Source organism: Plecotus auritus (assembly GCF_963455305.1).
Source record: "Plecotus auritus genome assembly, chromosome: 9".
Lineage (NCBI taxonomy): Eukaryota > Metazoa > Chordata > Mammalia > Chiroptera > Vespertilionidae > Plecotus > Plecotus auritus.
Genome location: NC_137783.1, coordinates 85936081 through 85960687, shown reverse-complemented (window position 1 = coordinate 85960687; position 24607 = coordinate 85936081). Strand labels below are relative to the sequence as shown.

Sequence of the window (24607 nt, the reverse complement as noted above, 5' to 3'; positions counted from 1 at the left end):
AGATAAATTTTATTATTTATTATTAATAGTAATGAAAAGCATACATAGAGCAATGCTTTCTTTCATTAAAACTCTACAAAATTAAAGTTTTCTAATTATACTCTCAACCCCTAGATGTCATCTATAGTTAAGTTTTGGCTAAAATGTTTGAAACACTCAGTAAAAAGAGACACTATGTAAAATCTTTTATGTTTTATAAAAAAAAATAATTATGGAACATGAATTAGAATTTAAAATGAAATTACTTAAAATATGGATTGTAAGTTCTTCTGATTTTCATTGAAACAGATTTAATCTTGACAGGTGAGTTGTTTTTGGTCCATGTGCCCCATTGAATTCCAGTTGCAAGCAATTTTCCAGGGAAGCGATGAATGCCATTCAGATTTGCTAGTCCACATTGGTTGAACCACCAGCCAGTGTTGTTATTGAGGTGACTGCAGCTCTTCACAGACTGACCAACGACCAGGCATGCGGGATGACAACCATCATTATCAATATCTGCTGTGCTGAAAGGCATTGCATTTTGATTCTCTTCTTTTCTGAAGCCCCGTAAAGCATCACCTAGGTAAAATAGACTTTGTAAATGACTAAATTTAAAAGCAATTTTTGTAATTTTTAATTCACCCTTACCAGCCTATTATGCAAAAGCATTAAGCATTGCATCTAGAAATGAGGTTTAAATTATTTTCTACAAGATATCATATTACAAACTCTTCTCCAGATTGCAATATGGCAAAACCTGTTGATAAATTCCTTAGCATAATAGGGATCTTTAAGTGGACATTTGATATAAAATTACAATTTAAAAAAATCACAATCCAAAATGAAAGTTTGGCTGTGTTGATTTATTCAGCTAATTTAGGACAAAGATGATGGTGTATAGACCTGCCATTCTTCAGGAAAGAGTAATGTGATCATTGTTAATTTAGAAAAAGAAAATAATTTATGTATAAGAGGTTTTCATACCACTACCATTTTACAACATGTTAGATAGAGAGGTATGAATGAATGTGAAACTTCTACATTTAAAAAACTTAGATTTGTTACTGCAAAAGTTGTTTGGTTTTATTTATAGGCTACTAAGTTTATATAAAACTAGAGGCCCAGTGCATGAAATTCGTGCACTTGCGGGGGGTCCCTCAGCCCAACCTGTGCCCTCTCACAGTCTGGGAGCCCTCGAGGGATGTCCGACTGACAGCTTAGGCCTGGTCCCCTCATCAGTCGGACATCCTTAGCACTGCCACAGAGGCAGGAGAGGCTCCCGCCACCAACACTGTGCTTGCCAGCTGTGAGCCCAACTTCTGGCTGAGTGGTGCTCCCCCTGTGGGAGTGCACTGACCACCAGAGGGCAGCTCCTGTGTTGAGCATCTGCCCCTGTTGGTCAGTGCGCATCATAGCAGCCAGTTGTTCTGCCATTTGGTCAATTTGCATATTAACCTTTTATTATATAGGATGCCCAATGCCCTCAAGAAAAAAATTAGGCACACTACTAAAGTGTGCCTTTTCTTCATGGCTCTCCAAATGATATTTGAACTAACTGGACAATAGTTAAAAGAATACAATTTTTAAAGGGCTTACATTGGACATTATATGTACCATATCCCTGATATTCCCAATGATCTTCAAAGATTATGGATCTTGGCCAAGGCAAAGAAGTTAACTAAATTGCAGGGATAGGAGTCATGTTTTGTTTTATAAAATCTGTATAAATAAAATATTCTAATTAGTCCCATTGCACCTAGATTTCACCTGTAGGTAACCTTTGCTAATAAGTTTGAACTAAAAGTGAAGCTATGCAAAATCTTTGAAGAATTCAAAGCCCATGTTTGTTTCATTATGCTTCCAAACATTTGGCATCTCTTGAAATATGTCTTTGAGGAGTCGGAGAACTTGATTAGCAGTGTGATGGCCTATCCTATACCTATATGCAGAGCCTCGGACTCTGTTCTTCATGGGAAACAAAGTGCCCACACTGCAAGTATTTGCAGAGAGAATATATTTTCAACACCCACGTAATATAATAGCTTTCAGAAGTTCTGATGAGAGAGACAGCACTTATGGATCCTCTACAGATTCTCTCCCTGGAAAAAGTCTCTAACTAATCATCAGAAAAATCATATACCAGATCAGCTCCTCTCTGGATTATATTTAAGAAGTTATTTTAAAAATATGATGCACATGTCTATTTTTTAAGGAAGAGCCCATTAAAACCCAACACCATGTAGAGTGTAAACAGAGAACATGGCACTTGGTTTTCTCTGAGAACCCAGGGAAATTTCTCCTGAGTTTTAGAACCAGGAATATATGTCATTTTCGTGCAAAAACTAGGTTGTTCAAATGTTCAACTCTTATTTCTATTTTTGCTCTGAACTTAAAGTCACCGTTGTAGCCTACCTCTACCTCACACATGATCACACTTAAAGCTGCTGGTGTCATCTATGTTTCCATCTATACATTCTATTGCCAATATTTTTCTTTATTTTTGTTATGTGATCAACAATTAAAACTTACTTCACAACCTTATTGGAAAAATAGAGAGTATGCCAAAATTTGAGATTTGTGTAATGAAAAAACTGTTGCCATTAATTTTTATTCTCTACTTAGGTCCTAATCATCCTTTAGAGAAACCCCACATAAACTTTTCCTAACATAGTATTCCATATTTAGATAGTTTTTACACTTTTAGAAGTGAAGCATTAAAAATTATATTGTAACTCTTTAAAATTTTCCTCTGTATCAAGATTTGAAAGATTTCAGAGTTTCACCTAAAATCCCAAGGCTAAACCCCCTCATAAATGTCATAGATTCCGATGAACCAGACAAATCCTCATACCCAATAATTTTCCTCCCTCTATATTTGACTCAAGCCACTCTCTTCGCAAAGATTTATTTGTCAGAAGCTTATTCATTACTCCAAGCATAGATCAGTGGTTCTCAACTATAAAGATGCCAACATATCTATCTATGAATGCAAATACCTGGGCCCCTTTCAAAAGCTTCCCGATACTCCAGGAGAAAGTGGGGGACTGCTGGACAGGGCTCCCCTGACCAGGCAGCCCTCACTGCTGCTGGGTTCCCTCCCAGAGCCACCGGCTCTGATGTGGAGACCACGCCATCTTGAAGGGGAAAGTGGATGTTATCTGAAGCCTGAAAATCTACAACTGTGGCACCCATCTAACAGCCGCGAACCCCAGAGCACCGGTCCCCAATTGGCACAAACAAGCAGATTCAGAGGAGCTCTACACTCCACCATGGAAAGGTCAGATTTTGCCTGGGATAAGGAGAGAGAGAACTACATAACCAGACACCCGGAGAAGAGAGACCATGGGGAGACAAAGAAATATCCCGCATATGAAAGAAAAGCAGGCATCACCAGAAAAGGAAGTAAATGAAATGGAGGCAAGCAACCTGCCAGAAAAAGAATTCAGAGAAATGGTCATAAGGTGGCTGAAAAGAATGGAAGACAAATTCGACAATATGAGTAAGAACCAAGAGGAAATGAAGAAGAACCAAGAAGAAATGAAAAATGACATCACTGCTGTAAAGAACTCAATAGAAAGTGTCAAGAGTAGACTAGAAGAAGCAGAGGACCGCATCAGTGAGCTAGAAGACAAGGTAGGAAAAAATACCCAAGTAGAGCAGCTACTAGAAAAAAAAATTAAAAAGCAAGAGGAGAGCCTAAGGGAACTTTGGGACAACACGAAACAAAACAACATCCGCATAATAAGGGTTCCAGAAGGAGAGGAAACTGAGCAAGGAATAGAAAACCTGTTTGAAGAAATAATGACAGAAAACTTCCCTGATATAGGAAAGAAAAAAACCCACACAAATCCAAGAAGCTCACAGAATCCCAAGCAAAATGAACCCCAAAAGACCGATGCCAAGGCACATTATAATTAAATTGGCAAACACCAACGACAAAGAATCTTAAAAGCGGCCAGAGAGAGACAGAAAGTTACCTACAAAGTAACCCCCATCAGACTAGCAACTGATTTCTCAACAGAAATTCATCAGGCCAGAAGGGAATGGAATGAAATATACAAAGTCATGCAAAAGAAAGGTCTGAATCCAAGATTACTGTACCCAGCAAGGCTATCAATCAAAATTGAAGGTGAAATCAGGAGCTTCACAGACAAAAAAGGACTAATGAATTTATTACCACCAAACCAGCAATGCAAGAAATGCTAAAGGGTCTGCTGTAAAAAAAAGAAAGAAAGAAAAAAGAAATAGGAAGCGAAGAAGGAACACAGGGGTAAAGAATAAAAATGGCCACAGATAAGTACCTATCAATAATAACTTTAAATGTAAATGGATTAAATGCCCCAATCAAAAGACATAGGGTAACAGATTGGATAAGAAAACATAACCCAAATATCTGCTGTCTACAAGAAACCCACCTCAGAAAAAAAGATGCACACAGACTGAGGGTGAAGGGATGGAAAAAAGTTTTTCAGGCGAATGGAAATGAAAAAAAAAAGCTGGGGTAGCAATACTTATATCTGACAAATTAGATCTCAAAGTGAAGGACATAACAAGAGATAAGGAAGGCCACTTCATAATACAAAAGGGAGCAATCCAACAAGAAGAAATAACTCTGGTAAACATATATGCACCCAATACAGGAGCACCCAAATACATAAAAAAACTCCTGGAAGATATCAAAGGAGAGATTGACAGCAATACAATCATAGTAGGAGACTTTAATACCCCACTATCACCATTGGACAAATCCTCTAAACAAAAAATCAGCAAAGAAACATCAATCCTAAATGACTCACTAGACCAGATGGAATTAATTGACATCTTCAGAACATTTCACCCCAAAGCCACAGAATATACATTCTTCTCAAGTGCACATGGGTCATTTTCAAAGATAGACCATATGTTGGGTCATAGGCAAAGTCTCTTCAAATTCAAGAAGATAGAAATCATATCAAGCATCTTCTCAGATCACAGTGGCATAAAACTGGAAATCAACTACAATGAAAACAACCCAAAGAAATCAAACATATGGAGACTAAACAACATGCTATTAAACAATGACTGGGTTACCAGAGAGATCAAGGAAGAAATAAAAAAACATCATGGCAACAAATGACAATGAAAACACAACAATGCAAAATCTATGGGACACTGCGAAAGCAGTCTTGAGAGGGAAGTTCATAGCTCTACAAGTCTACTGCAAAAAATAAGAAACAATGGTAATAAATTACCTAACCCTACAACTCAAAGAGTTAGAAAGAGAGCAACAAGAAAAGCCCAGTGTAAGCAGAAGGAAGGAAATAATAAAGATCAGAGGAGAGATAAACGACATTGAGACAAAAAAAAAAAATACAAAAGATCAACAAAACCAAGAGCTGGTTCTTTGAAAGGATAAACAAGATTGATGAACCTCTAGCCAGGCTCACCAAGAAGCAAAGAGAGAAGACTCAAATAAACAAAATCAGAAATGAAAGAGGTGAAATAACAACAGACCCCAACGAAATACGAAGGATTGTTAAAAAATACTACGAACAACTCTATTCCAACAAACTGGACAACCTGGAGGAAATGGACATATTCCTAGAAAAATATAACCTTCCAAAACTCAATCAGGAATAATCTAAACAGCTCAATATGCCAGTAACTATGGAAGAAATTGAAGCAGTCATCAAAAAGCTTCCAGCAAACAAAAGCCCAGGGCCAGATGTCTTCACAGTGGAGTTTTACCAAACATTCAAGGAAGAACTAAAACCTATCCTCTTCAGACTATTCCAAAAAATTCAAGAGGAAGGAAAACTTCCAAGCTCATTCTATGAAGCCAGCATCACCCTAATACCAACACCAGATAAAGACAACACAATGAAAGAGAATTACAGGCCAATATCCCTCATGAACATAGATGCCAAAATCCTCAACAAAATTCTAGCAAATCGGATCCAGCACTACATCAGAAAGATCATACACCATGACCAAGTAGGATTATCCCAGGAATGCAAGGATGGTACAATATCCGCAAATCAATAAGCGTGATACATCACATAAACAAATTGAGAGATAAAAATCACATAGTCATATCAATTGATGCAGAAAAAGCATTTGACAAAATCCAACACACTTTCTTGATAAAAACTCTCAACAAGGTGGGAATAAAAGGATCATACCTCAACATAATAAAAGCTATATATGATAAACCCACAGCAAACATCATACTCAATGGGCAAAAACTAAAACCATTTCCCCTAAGAACAGGAACAGGACAGGGATGCCCACTCTCACCACTCACTCCTGTTCAACATAGTACTGGAAGTATTAGCCATTGTATTAGACAAGAAGAAAAAATAAAAGGCATCCAAACTGGAAAAGAAGAAGTAAAGCTGTCCTTATTTGCAGATGACATGATATTGTACATAAAAAACCCGAAAGACTCCATCAAAAAACTAATAGACTTAATAAATGAATTCGGCAATGTAGCAGGATACAAAATTAATGCCAAGAAATCTATGGCATTTCTATTCACCAATAGTGAACTTACAGAAAGAGAGACTAAGAAAGCAATCCCATTTACCATCACACCAAAAAAATTAAGATACGTAGGAATAAACTTAACTAAGGAGGTAAAAGACCTATATGCAGAAAACTACAGGACACTGAAAAAAGATATAGAGGAAGACAAACACATGGAAGAACATACCATGTTCATGGATTGGGAGAATCAACATCATTAAAATGTCCATACTACCCAAAGCAATCTATAGATTCAATGCACTCCCCATTAAAATACCAACGTCATATTTCACAGACCTAGAAAGAACTCTCCAAAAATTCATCTGGAATAAAAAAAAGACCCCAAATAGCTGCAGCAATCCTGAGAAAGAAGAATAAAGTAGGAGGGATCTCAATACCAGATTTCAAGCTGTATTACAAGGCCACTGTTCTCAAAACAGCCTGGTACTAGCACAAGAACAGACATATAGATCAATGGAATAGAATAGAGAATCCAGAAATCCACCCAAACCACTATGCTCAATTAATATTTGACAAAGGAGGCATGAACATACAATGGAGTCAGGACAGTCTCTTCAATAAATGGTGTTGGGAAAATTCGACAGATACATGCAAAGAAATGAAACTAGACCACCAACTTAAACTATACAGAAAAATAAACTCAAAATGGATCAAGGACTTAAACATACGACAAGAAACCATAAAAATACTAGAGGAATCCACTGCCAGAAAAATCTCTGACATATGCTGGAGCAATTTCTTCACTGATACTGCTCCTAGGGCAATGGAAACTAAAGAGAAAATAAACAAATGGGACTACATCAAAATAAAAAGCTTTTGCACAGCAAAGGAGACCATCAATAAAACAACAAGAAAGCCCACTGCATGGGAGAACATATTTGCCAATGATATCAATGATAAGGGTTTAATCTCCAACATTTACAGGGAACTCATGCAGCTTAACAAAAAGAAGATAAACAACCCAATGAAAAAATGGGCAACAGATCTAAATAGACACTTTTTGAAAGAAGACAGAAGGAAGGCCAAGAGACATATGAAAACCTGCTCAAAGTCACTAATCATCAGAGAGATGCAAATCAAAACAACAATGCGGTACCATCTGTCACACCTGTCAGAATGGCTATTATCAACAAGTCAACAAACGACAAGTGCTGGCGAGGATGCAGAGAAAAAGGAACCCTTGTGCACTGCTGGTGGGAATGCAGACTGGTGCAGCTACTGTGGAGAACAGTATGGAGTTTCCTCAAAAAACTAAAAATGGAACTCCCATTTGACCCAGTGATCCCACTTCTAGGAATATATCCCAAGAAACTAGAAACACGAATCAGAAAGGATATATGCACTGCTAAGTTCATAGCAGCACAATTCACCATAGCTAAGATTTGGAAACAGCCTAAGTGCCCATCAGCAGATGAGTGGATTAAAAAACTGTGGTACATCTACACAATGGAATACTACGCTGAGGTAAAAAATGAGTTCCTACCATTTGCAACAACATGGATGGCGATGGAGAGCATTATGCTAAGTGAAATAAGCCAGGCAGAGAAAGACAAATATCACATGATCTCACTCATTTTTGGAATATAATGAACAACATAAACTGATGAACAAAAATAGATCCAGAGATAGAGAAACATCAATCAGAACGTCAAACCTCAGGGAAGGTAGGGGAGGGTGGGGGTGAGTGGGAGAGATAAACCAAAGGACTTATATGCATGCATGTAAGCCTAATCAATGGACACAGACCACAGGGGGGTGGGGGCATGAATGGGAGGTGGGGGGTAATGGGGGAATAAGGACACATATGTAATACCTTAATCAATAAAGAAATTCAAAATAAAAAGCTTCCCAGGTTGGTTTTAATATTAACCACTTGTTGAAAACTGCCTTTCCATGATGATTTTCTTTATACAACAATTGGAATCATTTTCTTCCTCCTTTATTTTTTCATGAGTGACATGTTTATTTTCATCTGCTGATCTCTATGACAACTGAATTAGTACACATTTTTATTTATCTGTTTTTCTCACCTAAATGTCTATAAAATCTAATCATCTTTAAATTGGACTTATATCTATCTTGAGATTAGTGTACTGTACCTAAATAAATAGCATTTACCCTTTAATTACATGTAACTTGATGTTTTCTTTAAATAACAAAGTAGAGGAATAATGAACCTGAAAATCAGACAGCATTGTGAAAAACACATTATTATTTCAAAAAAGTCTTTCCATTAAAATGCTTCCAATTGATTTCTATTTTATTCCAACAAAATTAATTCTCAATAATACATTTTATATAATATTTTAGTAAAGCAGAGAGTTGCTTTAAATATAGTCTGTTTGACTTTTCTCTTTCATTGGGTAGTAGTAAAACAAAATAATAAACTTTTTCTTCCTTTTAACCCCCAAAGCTTTATTGAAAAGGAAAATGGGAGGGGGGGGGCGGGGAGGAGGAGAGTCTTGTAACCTAGTTCAGTATCTGGTTAAAACTGTAGTCTTACTTCCCCACTCTGACTGACTTGGATGGAGCTGCAGAGCCTAACCTCAGGGCCTCGCCACAGCTGACTTGTGCAGAGCTGCGGGGACCCTTAGGGGCCTGCCACAGGAGGAGATATAGAGGTCAGAGCCTCCCCACTAGTTCAGTTCAGGCTTTGGATCCAGCATTCCCCTGGACTAGCGGATCTGTGAAATAAAGGTTAAACTTTCCTCCCTCAGAGTGCTGGCTGATCGTTCTCCCGTGCATTCTGCCACAACATTATCAGTATTCTATTTTCAGTTTTATTTATCTACCCCTCTATATTATGATCACTTAAAGACTTGGGAATATATATCATTTCTTCTTGGATTTCTAACACTAAAAATACATAATGAATGAGTACCATGATGAGCAACAAGAGAGTTGAATTTCGTATTTCTTAACTCAAATTTAAAACTTTAACATAAATTTATAAAAATATAAATTTAACAGCAAGTACTTTGAAGTTCTAACAAATTAAGTTTATTTGTAACTGAGTAGGTGTGCCAACATAGAGTGAAAAAACACTAAACTAATTATTCTATCAACCTGATTTCTTGCCCTTGCTCAGATGTGATGAGCTGGGAATCTTGGGCAAGTCACTTAATCTTTTCGTTTTTTTCACCTGTAGAGTGAGAAGAGTGAAGATCAGCTCTAACATTTATGACTTCTAAATGCCAGTTTCTCTGGACATAAAAATGTAAATAATATTTTCCAAGCCTAACCCACAGGATCTCTAGCTAAAGAATCAACAGAGATTACATGTGGCAAATTGTTTCAAAGAGTATAAAGCACTACAAAATCACATGTGCAATAATCATAACAGTTTCAAAACTCAAGACCTGGCCAGTTTTTCTCATTCTTAATCTTTTCTCTTATCAGTTATCCATCATATACCAAGAGAAATACATTACTTTTATCTTCACCTAATTCTGAGTCAGTTATATTTAAATCCTCTGGATAATTTTAGGAATAAAAAACTTACCAGCATTTCCTGCATACTGTCCTACGTGCATTTTAAAAAATCTTGTTTCATCCTCTAGCCAAAAATTATCATACGAAGCATAAGCCAATGTATCATCTTCAGATTCCAATGCCACATGCAGCATAAAACTGACATTTTTCTGATTTACTATGTAAAAAATCTTTTTTAGACCTAGCCAAAATTCACCTGTAAAATAAAAACACAGCTTTTTAAAACATATTTTAACACAAATTAGAATAACCCTTTATCATTGAGTGTTTGGTGTTATTTAATATTTCAGTAACTCTGAAATGGCTCACATAAATTATTGGAGGGACTGGATGGATCTCGTTCAAATTATCAGGGATTGCCTAATTTGGAGGGGGAAAAAACTTCCCACTTCTACTGTGCTAAACTGTGGGTAACTAGACTCAGTTTTATTTCCCCAAATTAAATTCAAAAATTCATTTAAAGGTTAATTAAGTAAAAAGTCAAGTTTTACCTTAAAACATGTCAATAAAAAGCCAGTTGAAATATTATAGCAAGTAACAAAATGATATGTCCTGGTAAATATAAAAGGTCTAACCTCCAAATCAGCACCTTTTAATGAGATGTCCCCTGATAATGCTCAGTTGAAATAATTTTTTTTCTGTCTTTGAGACTAATGCTTTATAAACAAATATTTCTGTGTTATAATGCAGCTTGTGAATTACCTACAAACGGAAACATAATGTAATAACATTGGAGTATCCCCAGATTCAGGGTCAATATTTCCAAGACAATTCTGGATCTACTGAAGGAAGTAAGGGTTTAGTCAAAATAAACTTCAGAGAGTTGGGGGACAATGTGACAGCATTCAAACTCTTAAAACTATAGCTAAGATACTAAGTCCCTTTCCAGGGCTTACAGAGGTATTTTAGCTACACACCCACTTGGAATTGAAAATAATCCTGAAGAAGTAAGGGAAGAAGGGGTGTATAGGAAGTAATAAAAAAATACAGGAAGTAAAATGGGTCCTCAAGGGTCTGTGTAGTGTCTCAAATCTATGACTGTCCATTTTAAATGTCCCTGCCATCTCTCCCCTCTACCATCACCCCAAATTTAAGTCTTAATATATTTAACTTAATTACAAGTTATTTAAAATATATATGAAGTACAAAGCAGTCTGTTTGTGGGAAAGAAATCAGCCTGAAGACCATTTTATCAAAACTCATATAATTTCCCCATAGAAACAAGCATAATGTACAGTAAGGAAGATGAAAATTCAAAGGCTGAATTCAGGAAGAAACACTCACTGGAAATTTATAGGTTAATGCTGAGAAAATACCAGTATGTTAACTACACTCCATAACATGGCAGATATTTGGCCTTATACATAACATTTTATTACATTTCATGTCCCTTCTAAAATCACCGGCATTCAGTGCTAAATCCTTGGATGACACTATTATGGGATGCTAAAGATTTAAATTATAACAACAGTAACTTAAACTAGCATAAAAATGATCGAAATCACCTGCAAACATTCCAACAATGTAAAATCTATATTATTCAGAAATACTGATATTTCTATTCACCAGCAAAAGTTATGCTGTTGTGTGGCAATAATGTAAACAGATTTTACAATCAACCTGAGGTTTACGTTTTTCAGATTTTGAATATAGTGATTTTAATTGATATTTTTATAAAACACTACTCCCAGTTCACATAACTCGAATTTGTACAGCCACATACCTAAATTCTCCATTTAATTTACTTGTGCAGACACAACACACATCTGAAGAATTTCAAGGTTTATGACAACCACGCCCATACATTTTTCATTCTACAAATAGTTGTTGAGCACCTGCCAGAACTCTTCTGGGTACATAGCAGATACTTAATAAATACCCAATTTAGAATTTTCACACAAATCATATTTCAACAGGTATCTAAAATTAAAGATTTTCGAATTCCAACTAAAGACCTACTTATCTATATATATAAAAGCCTAAGCGACCAGCCAACCAGCCGACCGTTTGACCATCCGACCTGTAGCTATGACATGCACTGACCACCATGGGGCAGACGCTCAACGCAGGAGCTGCTGAGCTGCAGTGACTTGGCAGCTGTGGTCCTCAGGTGACACACCCAGAACCAGAGAGGAGGGAGCCCGATTCTGGGGGTGCGTCACCCAAGAATCACCCTCTCGCAATCCAGGACCCCTTAGGGAATGTCGGAGAGCTGGTGTTGGCCTGATCCTTGCAGGCCTGGCCAAGGGACCCCACCGGTGCACGTATCCATGCATCAGGCCTCTAGCCCATTGGCTCCCCACTTTGGGTCTGGCTCCCCACCGGGGCTCTAGCCCACTGCAGAGGTCATGGGTCTGGCCCTTACAGAAACTTTTCAACTCAACTAGCTAAATAATGAGATGTGAGGCTGCAGCCCTAAAAACTAATGTCTTGCTGGCCCACCCACTTAATATTGATTTCCAGTGGCGGCCGCAAATTTTCCCACTACCACTCTTGGCTGGAAAACTGGCCACAGCTTCCCTCCTTCTGGGCGGACAGTAGCACCAGCAGGCAACCTCCGGGAAGGGAAGGAGGTGAAGGAGCAGCTCAGGTGGGAAGAAGGAGGTTTCCGCCGCCACAGGACTCCACCTGGGCAGAAAGGCCTGGGTGGGAGCCTGACATTGAGCAGGGTCCTGCCCTAGGCCGACTAGATTCCAGGCTAGGTAAATCCTGTTTGCTAAATAATTGCATTTTGCAGCTAAATGCCCGCAAGTCGTCAGTTACCACCAAACTTAAGTGAGACATAATATTGGGAGAACGGAGGAGGGAGCCTGATTCCTGGGTATGTCACCCCAGAACCACTCTCTTACAATCCAGGACCCCTCGGGAGATGTCAGAGAGCCAGTTTTGGCCCACTCCCTGCAGGCCAGGCTGAGGGACTGCCCTCCCCCCCCCAATTCCCCAGTGCATGAATCCATGCACTGGGCCTCTAGTTTTAAATAATTTGTCATATTAAGAGAGAATGATTTAGTCATATTTTTATATTCACAAGCATTTACTATTTTCTTACTAACAATTTGACCAAGAAACAGTCTATAGGTGTAATACCAAAAAGAATAAAAAACGATAAAGGAAAAATAAATATGATTTGACCTAAGAGGTCACCAAATCCATCCAGATAATCACACCACAACCTTTGGAAATCAATTATTCCATCAATCCTTTTCTGTATCACAGTCCATCCACCTCCTCTGTAATCCATGTCACACATTACCTAAAATAGACCAGAAAATACAAAAATAACATACTATGACTTTCATTCTTTTATATAAAACTCATGCTTCACCCTTAAGCCTAGAGCAGTGGTCGGCAAACTGCGGCTCGCGAGCCGCGGTTTGCTGCTCTGTTGACTAATGAGTTTGTTGACCACTGGCCTAGAGAAAGAGAAGATACTTTCACTGAAAGTTTCAATGCAATTGTATAATATTAATATATTCAATTGACTGATGCAGAGACTATACTTCTGTTAACTATAAGTTTGTTTTATGATAAACTAAATTCTTTGTAGAAATTTAAATGTCATTTCTATGGGTTCCTGTATCCATCATTTTTTTTTTAACATATAAGTGTTTGTAGCATTTTAAGGTTATTCTCTTATCCCTTAACTTTAAATATTTTTCAGTTGAGTAATAAGAGTACCAGTAAGATGTGGCAGAGTGATGTATTTCTTTACAAATTAACTTTTCCTTTGAATGAAAATGTGTTTTTTTTAAAAATACAGTGTTAAATATTCCCGTGTACCTGTCTTTGATTGTTCTTTCACAGAGAAAGGCAGTATGGAGGGAGCTAGGGAACAAATGCTTTCCCACAAAAGAGGTAATTATGTGTCCCGCTCTTCAAAAATTAGAAGCCTCCCCTCTCCACATCTGTTCTGGCCCATTTTTTAATTAAATAATTTAAAAATTATTTCCTGCCTAATTCCTAATTTTTTGACATCTTGTGAATAAGTGTCAAAGAATAATAATAGCAATTCTAAGAAAAGAAATTGCTAGTATCCAGTTAGAAAAAAACTTATTTTATTGGTGTAATAAATACTATCAACAAGGTGTGATGCTGGTGTAATAAACTTTCTTATGCATAAAGAAGTATCAGAAAAATTATATATATAATATATAAATATACAGAATTTCTAGTAGAAATTTCTTCTAGAAATCCCAGTATAGAACTACTGAGAATAGACATCAATGATTTATTTCATTCAATTTATGAATGGATCAGCTTTTCAATGTCTCACTTTAATGTTTTTTAATTATTAACTTATACAATCACATAAAACCACTTGTCATACAAAAAAATTATAACTATATATAGGAAGGTAAATCAAAAGTACTTTTAGTGAGCTCTAAGGCAAAGCACACCATTATTTTCTAATATTTATAAGGTAATTAAAGCAAGTAAGTATGTATATTGCACAATTCTGCCTACTGTAAGGATAATATAAGATCCTACACCAGCCCAGCTGGTGTGGCTCAGTGGTTGAGTGTCAACCTATGAATCAGGTGATCACAGTTCAATTCCTGGTCAGGGCACATGCCCGGGTTGCAGGCTCAATCCCAGTGTGGGCATGCAGGGGGCAGCCAACCAATGGCTCTCCCTCATCATTGATGTTTCTATCTTTCTCTCTCTCTCTCCCTTCCTCTCTAAAATCAACAAAAATATAATTTTTAATATATTTTATTGATTTTTTACAGAGAGTAAGGGAGGGATAGAGAGTTAGAAACATTGATCAGCTGCCTCCTGCACACCCCCTACTGGGGATGTGCCTGCAACCAAGGTACATGCTCTTAACCAGAATTGAACCTGGGACCCTTCAGTCTGCAGGCCGAAGCTTTATCCACTGAGCCAAACCGGTTAGGGCATTAGAAATATATATTTTTTAAAAAGATCCTGAACCAAAAGGATTTACTTTGAAAAGTATAACCATGAAAACTCAGAAAAGTGAAAGACTCTGTAGTCCCTTTACACATTTGTGGTTTGGGCAAAGAACTTTAAAAAACCAAAATTTGAAACTAGAACTTACACTAACTTATTTAAAATTTTTCAAGAGATATGTTAAGTATTAAAGCAATTAAATTTTAACATTAATTAATTTGGTTGGATATTTATCCTATTTCATATAATAAGGGAAAACTTTACCTCAAATGGGTAGCTAGATCCTTCCGGATAGATTATATATAAACCACTTGGTGTTTTGGTGACAGAGCCAACAGTATCTTTAATATCAGTACAATCTAAACCTAGAAAAGTAAAATTAGTTATTTAGGATATTTTCAAGTGTACATTTAAGATAATAACTTTACTGTAGAGAATTAACAGTGTTCTTTAAGATTATTACAAACTAGAGGCCCAGTGCACGAAATTCGTGCATGGGGCGGGGGGTGTCCCTCAGCCCAGCCTGCACCCTCTCCAATCTGGGACCCCTCAAGAGATGTCCGACTGCCTGTTTAGGCCCGATGCTGGTAGGATCGGGCCTAAACGGGCAGTCGGACATCCTTCTCACAATCCAGGATTGCTGGCTCACAACTGCTCACCTGCCTGCTTTCCTTACTACCCCTAACCACTTCTGCCTGCCAACCTAATCACCCCCTAACCACTACCCTGCCAGCCTGATTAATGCCTAACTGCTCCCCTGCCAGCCTGTTTGCCCCTAACTGCTCTCCCCTGCAGGCCTGGTCACCCCCAACTGCCCTCCCCTGCAGGCCTGGTCACCCCTAACTGCCCTCCCCTGCAGGCCTGGTCCCCCCCAACTGCCCTTCCCTGCAGGCCCGGTTGCCCCCAACTTCCCTTCTCTGCCGGCCTGGTCACCCCTAACTGCCATCCCCTGAAGGCTTGATTGCCCCCAACTGCCCTCCCTTGCAGGCCTCGTCCCTCCCAACTGCCCTCCCCTACTGGCCTGATCCCTCCCAACTGCCCTCCCCTGCTGGCCATCTTGTGGTGGCCATCTTGTGTCCACATGGGGACAGCCATCTTTAACCACATGGGGGCAGCCATCTTGCATGTTGGAGTGATGGTCAATTTGCATATTACTCTTTTATTAGATAGGATAGAGGTCTGGTACACGGGTGGGGGTCAGCTGGTTTGCCCTGAAGGGTGTCCCAGATCAGGGTGGGGGTTGCCTTGGGGCATGGGGCAGCCTGGGCAAGGGGCCTGTGGTGGTTTGCAGGCAGGCCACGCCCCCCAGCGACCCAAGCAGAGGCCCTGGTATCTGGGATTTATTTATCTTCTATAATTGAAACTTTGTAGCCTTGAGTGGAGGCCTGGGCCCCAGGGTGTGCAGAAAGCTTGGCTTCCTCCATTGCCAGGGAAACCCAAGCCTCCTGTTCGCTCTGTGGCTGCATCCATCTTGGTTGGGTTAATTTGCATACTCATTCTTGATTGGCTAGTGGGTGTGGCTTGTTGGTGTAGCAGAGGTGTGGTCAATTTGCATATTACTCTTTTATTAGATAGGATTCCATTAATGATATGATTTTAACTCATGGAAATGAAAAATTATCTCAGTTTTTGAAATAAGGAGAAACATGGAAAAACTGGGATTAAAGAATGTATGCTATAATAAACATAACATCACTGTTAGTTATTAATATTCAATACTGTTTAAAAGTTTCATTTGAGATCAACATTTATTTAATTTATAGTTATACATTCTCTTGCCCAATAAATAATGCCTTTTCAGGAATGTAGGCTTATCTATTGGGAGGAGAAAACCCAAAGGAATTATATAGATTAACTACTATTAACATACCTTTGACTACTATATTCAAAACTTCAGAAACTGTGATGTATTGGGGATCACTATTACAAGCAGCAAAGGGAGAGGAGGGGAAAATCACTTTCTTCACCAAGAAGAAGTTATGCTTGAAGCCTGTTCTGTTGACAATAGAATTGTAGCACCCTATAACCACCCTCCCGCAAGCATTCTACAATTGCCAGGGAATTGTAAACATACTGTATTTATGTGGATATGGATATTACATTTTACTCCATGATACTTTATTCTGTATTACCTTTTATAAATCTAATAAAATAAATTCAACCCTCCCAAGTGTCAATTATCCAGAAAAACAAACACATGAAAGCTTAGGACTCCAGAGCCAAGAGCCTGGGTTAGAGTCCCAGTTCCTCTCCTTACTAATCGAGAACATGCGGTAAGTTACTTAACCTCTTTGCTTCGTGTGCAACATAATAATAATTATTATTATAATGATAATGATAATATCTACTTGGTAGTGTTAGCCTGATGATTTACATCATAAGGCTTTATGTAAAGTACTTAGCACAGAGCCTAGTACACAGTAAATGCTCAAAAGATGTCATCTACAAAAAATTAGCCATAAAATTGTTTGCTTTTCCCTTCATTTCCAGGAGATATTGATTTGTTGCCTTTGTCCTGAACTACTGAGACATTCTTATAATACATTTATGCTCAAAGATATGATAGAAGTTTCCAGTGAAAGACTGATCTGGATTGGAATATCTTCTTTGACATCACCATCCATATAAGTGTGAACAGATTACTTAGATTTTTCTGAGCTGCATATTCCTTATCTGATGATAATCACCATCACAGCAAACCCTTATATTGTCTTACTACACGTCAGGCAATATTTTAAGAGCTTGCCATGTATTTACTTACTTAATCCTCACAACCACCACATGAGGTAGGTATTGTCAGTTTACAGATTAGGATACTGATAATAAGGAAACAGTGGGTGAGATCTGAAGAAGGCAGTCAGACATTACACTCCATGCTCCTCAACACCATGTAAAACTATCTACCTTGTATGGTTATGGGAAATAAATGAGATACAATAAAGTGAAAAAAAATAACAAAATAACATAAGAAAATGCCTATGTTAATCCCTGACACATAGGAGATTCTCAGTAGCTGTTTATTCTCTTCCCTTTGTAAGGAAAAAAGAGAGATCATACACTACTAGGCCCTCAATAATATTCATCTACTTGGAATTTTTTATATTAATTCATATATATAAGATTTATAGGCACTTTTCTTAGAAACCCAAGCCTCCAGGAATTACTATACTGTATTTTGGTATTAAAAAAATGCTAAATCCTGGTTTGTTTCTGTCTTTTTCTTTTCAAATTTTAAGTCCCAATTTGAAATGTTTCAAAAATGTCAAAAATATTTTTATAGGTGGGGGGAACTCTGAAACTTTCTTTTCTTCTAACTGAAGATTAATTATAATAAAATGTAAAGGGGACCCCAGAATTCAATTACATAAAACTACACTATTTTCAACAGATTCAGAATATCTGTATCAAGCCATGGCTTTCAAAAGGTCAGAAAAGTTTCCCAACTTAGGAAAGTACACATAGTGTGGGTTGAAATTTGTTTTATGGCAGATATTACTCCTCCAGTCTGTTAGATAACAGTGAGCTGTACTGTTAAAACTTCTAAATGCCCCAACCTGTCCAGGAAAATTTTAAGCAATAAAAGAGAAATATGAAAAGGTTGAAATACCAAATTTCTCACCATGTGACTGAACTGGTCTGTGAGGAAAAGGATCCAGCTGTTTTCTAAAAACTTCAGTGGTCAAAAGGAGAACTCGATTCATGAGCTCATTAACCTAAACACACATGCACACATTTAAGCAAATTTATAATTGAACAAACTTCCTTTAGCTGAATTCTATAACTATTATCTCTAAGCTTCTTATAAATCCAGCTCTGAAAAACATATGATGGCCATATTTCTACATTGAATCCTTTACTGTTTTAACAAAGCAGTAAAGGCATAGCTAAATAGCACCCATTACGTTCAGTACTGTTTGCCTCCTGCTCTAGCTTTGATCTGCCTATTTCTGCACTGGACTGCTCTTGCAAATCTGTTCTTGATATCTTGCTTGAACCACTGTTGAGGTTCCCTATCTAGAGTCTTTCTTCCCTTCCTCTGCGCCTTCTGAAGTCATCCTTCACACCAGCTGCCAATCTAACCATTTAATTTCGCAGCTCAGACCTTTGGGTGACTCGTTGGTGTGGCATGATTTAATTCCTATTTCTTTAAGTCAGTGTTTCTTCTACATCCTTAACTCAACAGCCACTCCACGGCCGCACCAACTTCCAAGTATTTCTGAGAATACCATGCCTTACACTCTTACCCACCCTTTGTGACCTTTGAAGCATCTACTCATCTGGGAAGGTTCCTCACACCTTGGATCTTGGATACCTTTGTGTCATACTGACAGCATTCAAAACGTTTTCAATACATTAGTCCGCTCTTCTGGATTGTATTAACCTTAAGTAAAGGTCATTTGTTGTTGTTGTTACTTTCTGTTTGCCTGAGGCTTACTGTGGTGCCTCCAATATAGTAGACACGAAATAGATGTCTGGACATGAATGCACTCAAAAAAGTAAATGATTGTACTTCTAGATAACTATATCATTCTGCAAATACAATAACAACATGATACCAAAAATTCATACCTGATTAGATAAGTAATCCAAGGAAGCTTGCTGCTCATCCATTATATTTCTTAGTAGTTTTTTGGTACTTCGTGTGTAAGAAATAATAGAATTTTGCAAATTTCCTTAAATCATAATAAAAAGTGTTTTCTAAATATTAGATTGTTGTAGAAACTAATTACAATGAAAAATAATGAATTTTACATAATTTTGGACAAATATGTAAACAACAATATCTATAAATACTCAGAATTGCATATTCTAGTTAGTGTATTTTTTGTATAACTCAACCAAGAACACAACTGTTTTAACACTTGTTAATGAAGTATGCTTCTAATAATTTAGATTACCCCCCAAATAATTTAATATGATATAATTGAGAAACAACATTCTGAATATCAATTCTCAGTTTATAAGATGAGAGGTATAGAAGCAGGAGGTCCAAGACTCATTGATTCTTCCTATATGAGAAAGTAAAAGGCAATAATCCCCTATCATGAAATTTAATATTAAAACCTTTCTTTTAATTTTTTATAATAATGTTACATTTTTATACAAACAAATTGCAAACACTCATACATATACACACATCATAACTCTTAGTCACAAATTTTGGTTGGTTGGTTTCTGACTGAATTTTCACTATATATTTTCCTTTTAAAATGTTTTCATTTTTAAATAAACTTAGTTGCAAGAAGAGTACAAAGAACTTTTTCCTAAATTATTTGAGAGCATCCTGCCATGATATCCCTGGATATTTCGCTGTATATTTTTTACAAAAAGGCATTCTCTATAACACAACCATCAAAACCAGGAAATAAACATTGACTATCATGTACATCTCAGACCTCATGCAAGTTTTCTCCAATTATACTGAAGATGTCCTTTATAACAAAAGGAACCACACATTATTGCATACATTATTCTTTAAAAAATTGTTTTATTTCTATGTTCCTAACTTTCACTCTAGCAGAATAACATTAATAATTCTTGATATTTTAAAATCTACCTCACCCAGCCTTCATCTCTCTTCTTTTTTATGGGATCGGGCCTAAATGGGGAGTTGGACATCCCTCTCACAATCCAGGACTGCTGGCTCCCAACAGCTCACCTGCCTGCCTTCCTGATTGCCCCTAACTGCTTCTGCCTGCCAGCCTGATCACCACCTAACCACTCCCCTGCCAGCACAATTGATGCCTAACTGCTCCCCTGCCAGCCTGATTGCCCCTAACTGCCCTCCCTTGCAGGCCTGGTCACCCCCAACTGCTCTCCCTTGCAGGCATGGTCCCCCCCAACTGCCCTCCCCTGCAGACCTGGTCTCCTCCAACTGCTCTCCTCTGCAGGCCTGGGTCCACCCCAACTGCTCTTCCCTGCAGGCTTGATCGCCCCCAACTGCCCTCCTTACAGGCCTGGTCCTCCCCAACTGCTCTCCCCTCCTGGCCTGATCGCCCACAACTGCCCTCCCCTGCTGGCCATCTTGTGGCAGCCATCTTGTGTCCACATGGGGGCAGCCATCTTGTGTGTTGGAGTGATGGTCAATTTGCATATTACTCTTTTATTAGATAGGATAGAGGCCTGATGCACAGGTGGGGGCTGGCTGGTTTGCCCTGAAGTGTGTCCCAGATCAGGGTGGGGGTTCCCTTGGGGCATGGGGCAGCCTGGGCGAGGGGCCTGTGGTGGTTTGCAGGCTGGGTATGTCCCCCGGCGACCCAAGCAGAGGCCCTGGTATCTGAGATTTATTTATCTTCTATAATTGAAACTTTGTAGCCTTAAGCAGAGGCCAGGGCAGGCCAGGGCAGGTGGAAAGCTTGGCTTCCTCCATCACCAGGGGCAACCCAAGCCTCCTGCTCTCTCCAGCTCTGTGGCTGTGGCATATTTGTTGGGTTAATTTGCATACTCGCTCTGGATTGGTTGGTGGGCGTGGTTTGTGGGCGTAGCGGAGGTATAGTCAATTTGCATGTTTCTCTTTTATTTGGTAGGATTAGAGTCTTCCTAATTTTAGACATCTGTCTTTTTTTAGAAAGAACTTTTTTTAATTGAATGTATTGGGATGATATTGGGATGACAGAAAGCTCCACTTCCTGGTTTGAGAAGCCTGAGACACTTATGTTACACATTGAATTAGGCGCATTAAAGTGAGTTTTTCTTACTTTCTGACTAAGGAATTACGGCCCTGTAAGAACTGGATCCAATCATCACCTCTTCCATTTCTGATTCCCCTTCTTCATCCCACCCCTCTGTACGTATAATAAACCATGAAAATTTCTGCATTGTTACTAAATAGTTCTAAACAAAAATTGAGATTTTAAAACTTGTTATGCTTTGTTAAATAAATTGTTGTAAATTTGTATTATACCTTTTGTAGCAGTTATTCAGAATTAATGAACTCCCCCTTAAAGCTAAAGTGAAATTTCCTACTATCTCAAATGGAATTAGCAAAATATATTATACTGCTATCAGTGCTCTCTGGCGTGCCCCTTCCTTTTGTGGTCTCTTGATGCCAAGGGGCTATATAGAAGAATGATTTGTTCATTTACCCAATATTTACTAAGCATGCACTATGTGTCAAACACATAAAACTACCAGCCTAGGATTATCAGGATACATATAAAATAACCCAAACAAAAGCTAAGGCATATTTTTCTCATGTCCACCCTAGAAATAATAAAATCATATACCTTTATAATTATGGTTATTTGTAATACTTACTACACATGAAATGTTTTTCTTCTGGTGTAATTTTAGTTTTAATATCACATGATTTCTCACATTCTTCCTTATAAACAGTATCATTACTTTTACTTTCATCTTTTATATGAGATACATTTTCTCCAATGTTAACTACTGGAGAATCCTTTACAATAAAAAAACAGAAATAAGAAAAAATATATGAAGCATGTTATATGGTCTAATTATACAATAAATAAAAAGACTAAAAGGAAAAGATGAGATGTAAGGACATAAAAATGATTATTAGAAAAAAACACGTTAATAAATTGGTTAGTTTAAACTTCCATAAATAAACCTTATAGGTAGATTTGGGGTATGAATAATAAGTATATGTTAATTCAATGCTTTTGTTCTCCTCTTTTCTTCTCAAATTCCAAAAGGACTTACAGTCATCCCTTGGTATCCACAGGGATTGATATCCAAATCTACAGATGCTCAAGTGCCTATGTAAAATGGCATAGTATTTGCATATAATCTATACATATCTTCCTATATACTTTAAATTATATCTAGATTACTTGTAATAGCTAATATAATGTAAATGCTGTGTAAATAGTTGTTATGCTGTATTGTAGGGAATAATAACAGATGAAAACATCGTAGGCCTAACTACATGGTAAACGTTGCAACAATGTAACCTTTTCCCCAAATATTTTCAATCTACAGTTAGTTGAACCTGTGGATGTAGAACCAGTGGATACAGAAAGCCAACTGTACTTAGGGTCTACGGTCTATAACCATGGCTGTGTGGCTTTAATGTTTGCACATTTGTGGGGGGGGGGGCGGTGATACAGTGCTGAGCCATCACCCTTCTAGGAATCTGCAATTTTAAGTTCCTTGAACATCGACTAAGAGGGTTCCCTACAACATTTCTATGCCAAATAAACTTTCTGCCACCAGTAATTAGGAATCGTGTTGAGGGGTAGAGTTTGAGAAATGTGTAAGAGAATTGTCACGTTTGTATGAGCTAAACATTTAAAGATTTAAAAGTAAAATACTCAGGTTTGAAAGGTAGCAATAATAACAGAAAAAAAGCATGGAATTTTGCTTTGCAAAATCAACAACAGATGTCACTTTAAAAAGCAAACTGCAGCTGTCATTCCAACAATATCTATTCTGTTAGTACTCTGGTTTCTTCAATGTTAAAATATTCTTTGATAGAAGTTATATCAATTTAAATAACTGTTATATTTTTTAATAACAAGCTTTGTCCTCCTTAGGCCTGGATATTGAGAGAATGATAAACACATTTTGTTACATAGATTTATTTTTAACTTCCTGCTCCTTCTCTTCTACTCCTATAATAACTGATATACCAGGTGTTTTCAAAAACCTACATTATAGGCTATTTTTTCAGATTTAAATAAGATTCTTAAATAGTTAGTATTTTAGAGAATTAGATTATTAATATTTCTGTAGCTCCCCTAGAATTTATTCTTCCTTAATCTTGGAACTTTGGAATTTGGTATCTATACAGTGGTAAATACATTTCATAATGTTTAAAAATATATAAACCAATATTTAAATATGTAACATTCAAATCCCCATCTCTTCATAGTATTGTCTACACTATATTGTTATTATTCTGACATTATTTTGAATGATATTTTCTAACATCCCAGGTAACCACTCACAGACTATTTTTGAAATGTGAAAGTTTATAGAATAGTGTTTTTATAAGTGAAGTGAATCTTTTTTTTTTTTTTACTTACCAGATAGTTCATTATCAAAGTTAACCAGAAAGTTGATGGCTAGTTTTTAACCTAGGCCTGCAATTTGAATAAAATATTCTCATAAGAAATAGGTTAAGAGTCAGTCCTCAGTTTATGGTTTCCTACATTTACAAATAACATCATTTAAGCAAAGTTTCAACATTTCTAAATAAACACTCTAATTTTGCCATAAATTATATTGGTTGGTATAATTAATCTTTTCAAACATCTAATATAAGTCTATAAAACCATATAATCATGCTTTCCTAGCTAAAATAATATTGCTGAAATTCTTACCGTAGATTGATATACACAGTTACCTTGTATAGTTTCTCCACAAATAAAAATACATATATTAAAGAACAAGAGTGAGACTTGGGAAAGATACATTTTTCTTGGAGAAATAAAAAACTTCTTCAAATATCAGTCAGCTCTCTGTGGAAAGAACTACAGTGCATAGAGTCTTCAGTCAAAAATTTCTGGAAACTGTACAACAAAAACAGAAGCCAATACTTACTGGTTTCCATGCCCTCATTCAAAACAACACCCTTCACATGAAAAACAAGGTAGCTTCTAGAGATGCTGTCATTTGAAGTTATAAACCGCCCTCCCCCTTTTTTTTATTACTACAGGTATTCATTATAAAGCCATGCCTTTTTAATATGAGCAATAAATAGCTAGATCATGAATTTATAAAGTCACCTAGT

General features: G+C 37.3%; 1 protein-coding gene across 1 annotated transcript; it reads right to left on the bottom strand.

The window, feature by feature from the left end:
- Nucleotides 1-241: 241 nt before the first annotated feature.
- ANGPTL5 (angiopoietin like 5) lies at nt 242-24290 on the bottom strand (the record flags this gene model as incomplete). The annotated part of the gene is made up of 8 exons (XM_080642326.1): nt 242-561; nt 10010-10195; nt 13132-13252; nt 15175-15275; nt 18530-18623; nt 19480-19583; nt 22168-22312; nt 24198-24290. The coding sequence occupies 8 exons, from the start codon at nt 24288-24290 to the stop codon at nt 242-244; spliced, it is 1164 nt and encodes a 387-aa protein (XP_080498452.1).
- Nucleotides 24291-24607: the final 317 nt, after the last annotated feature.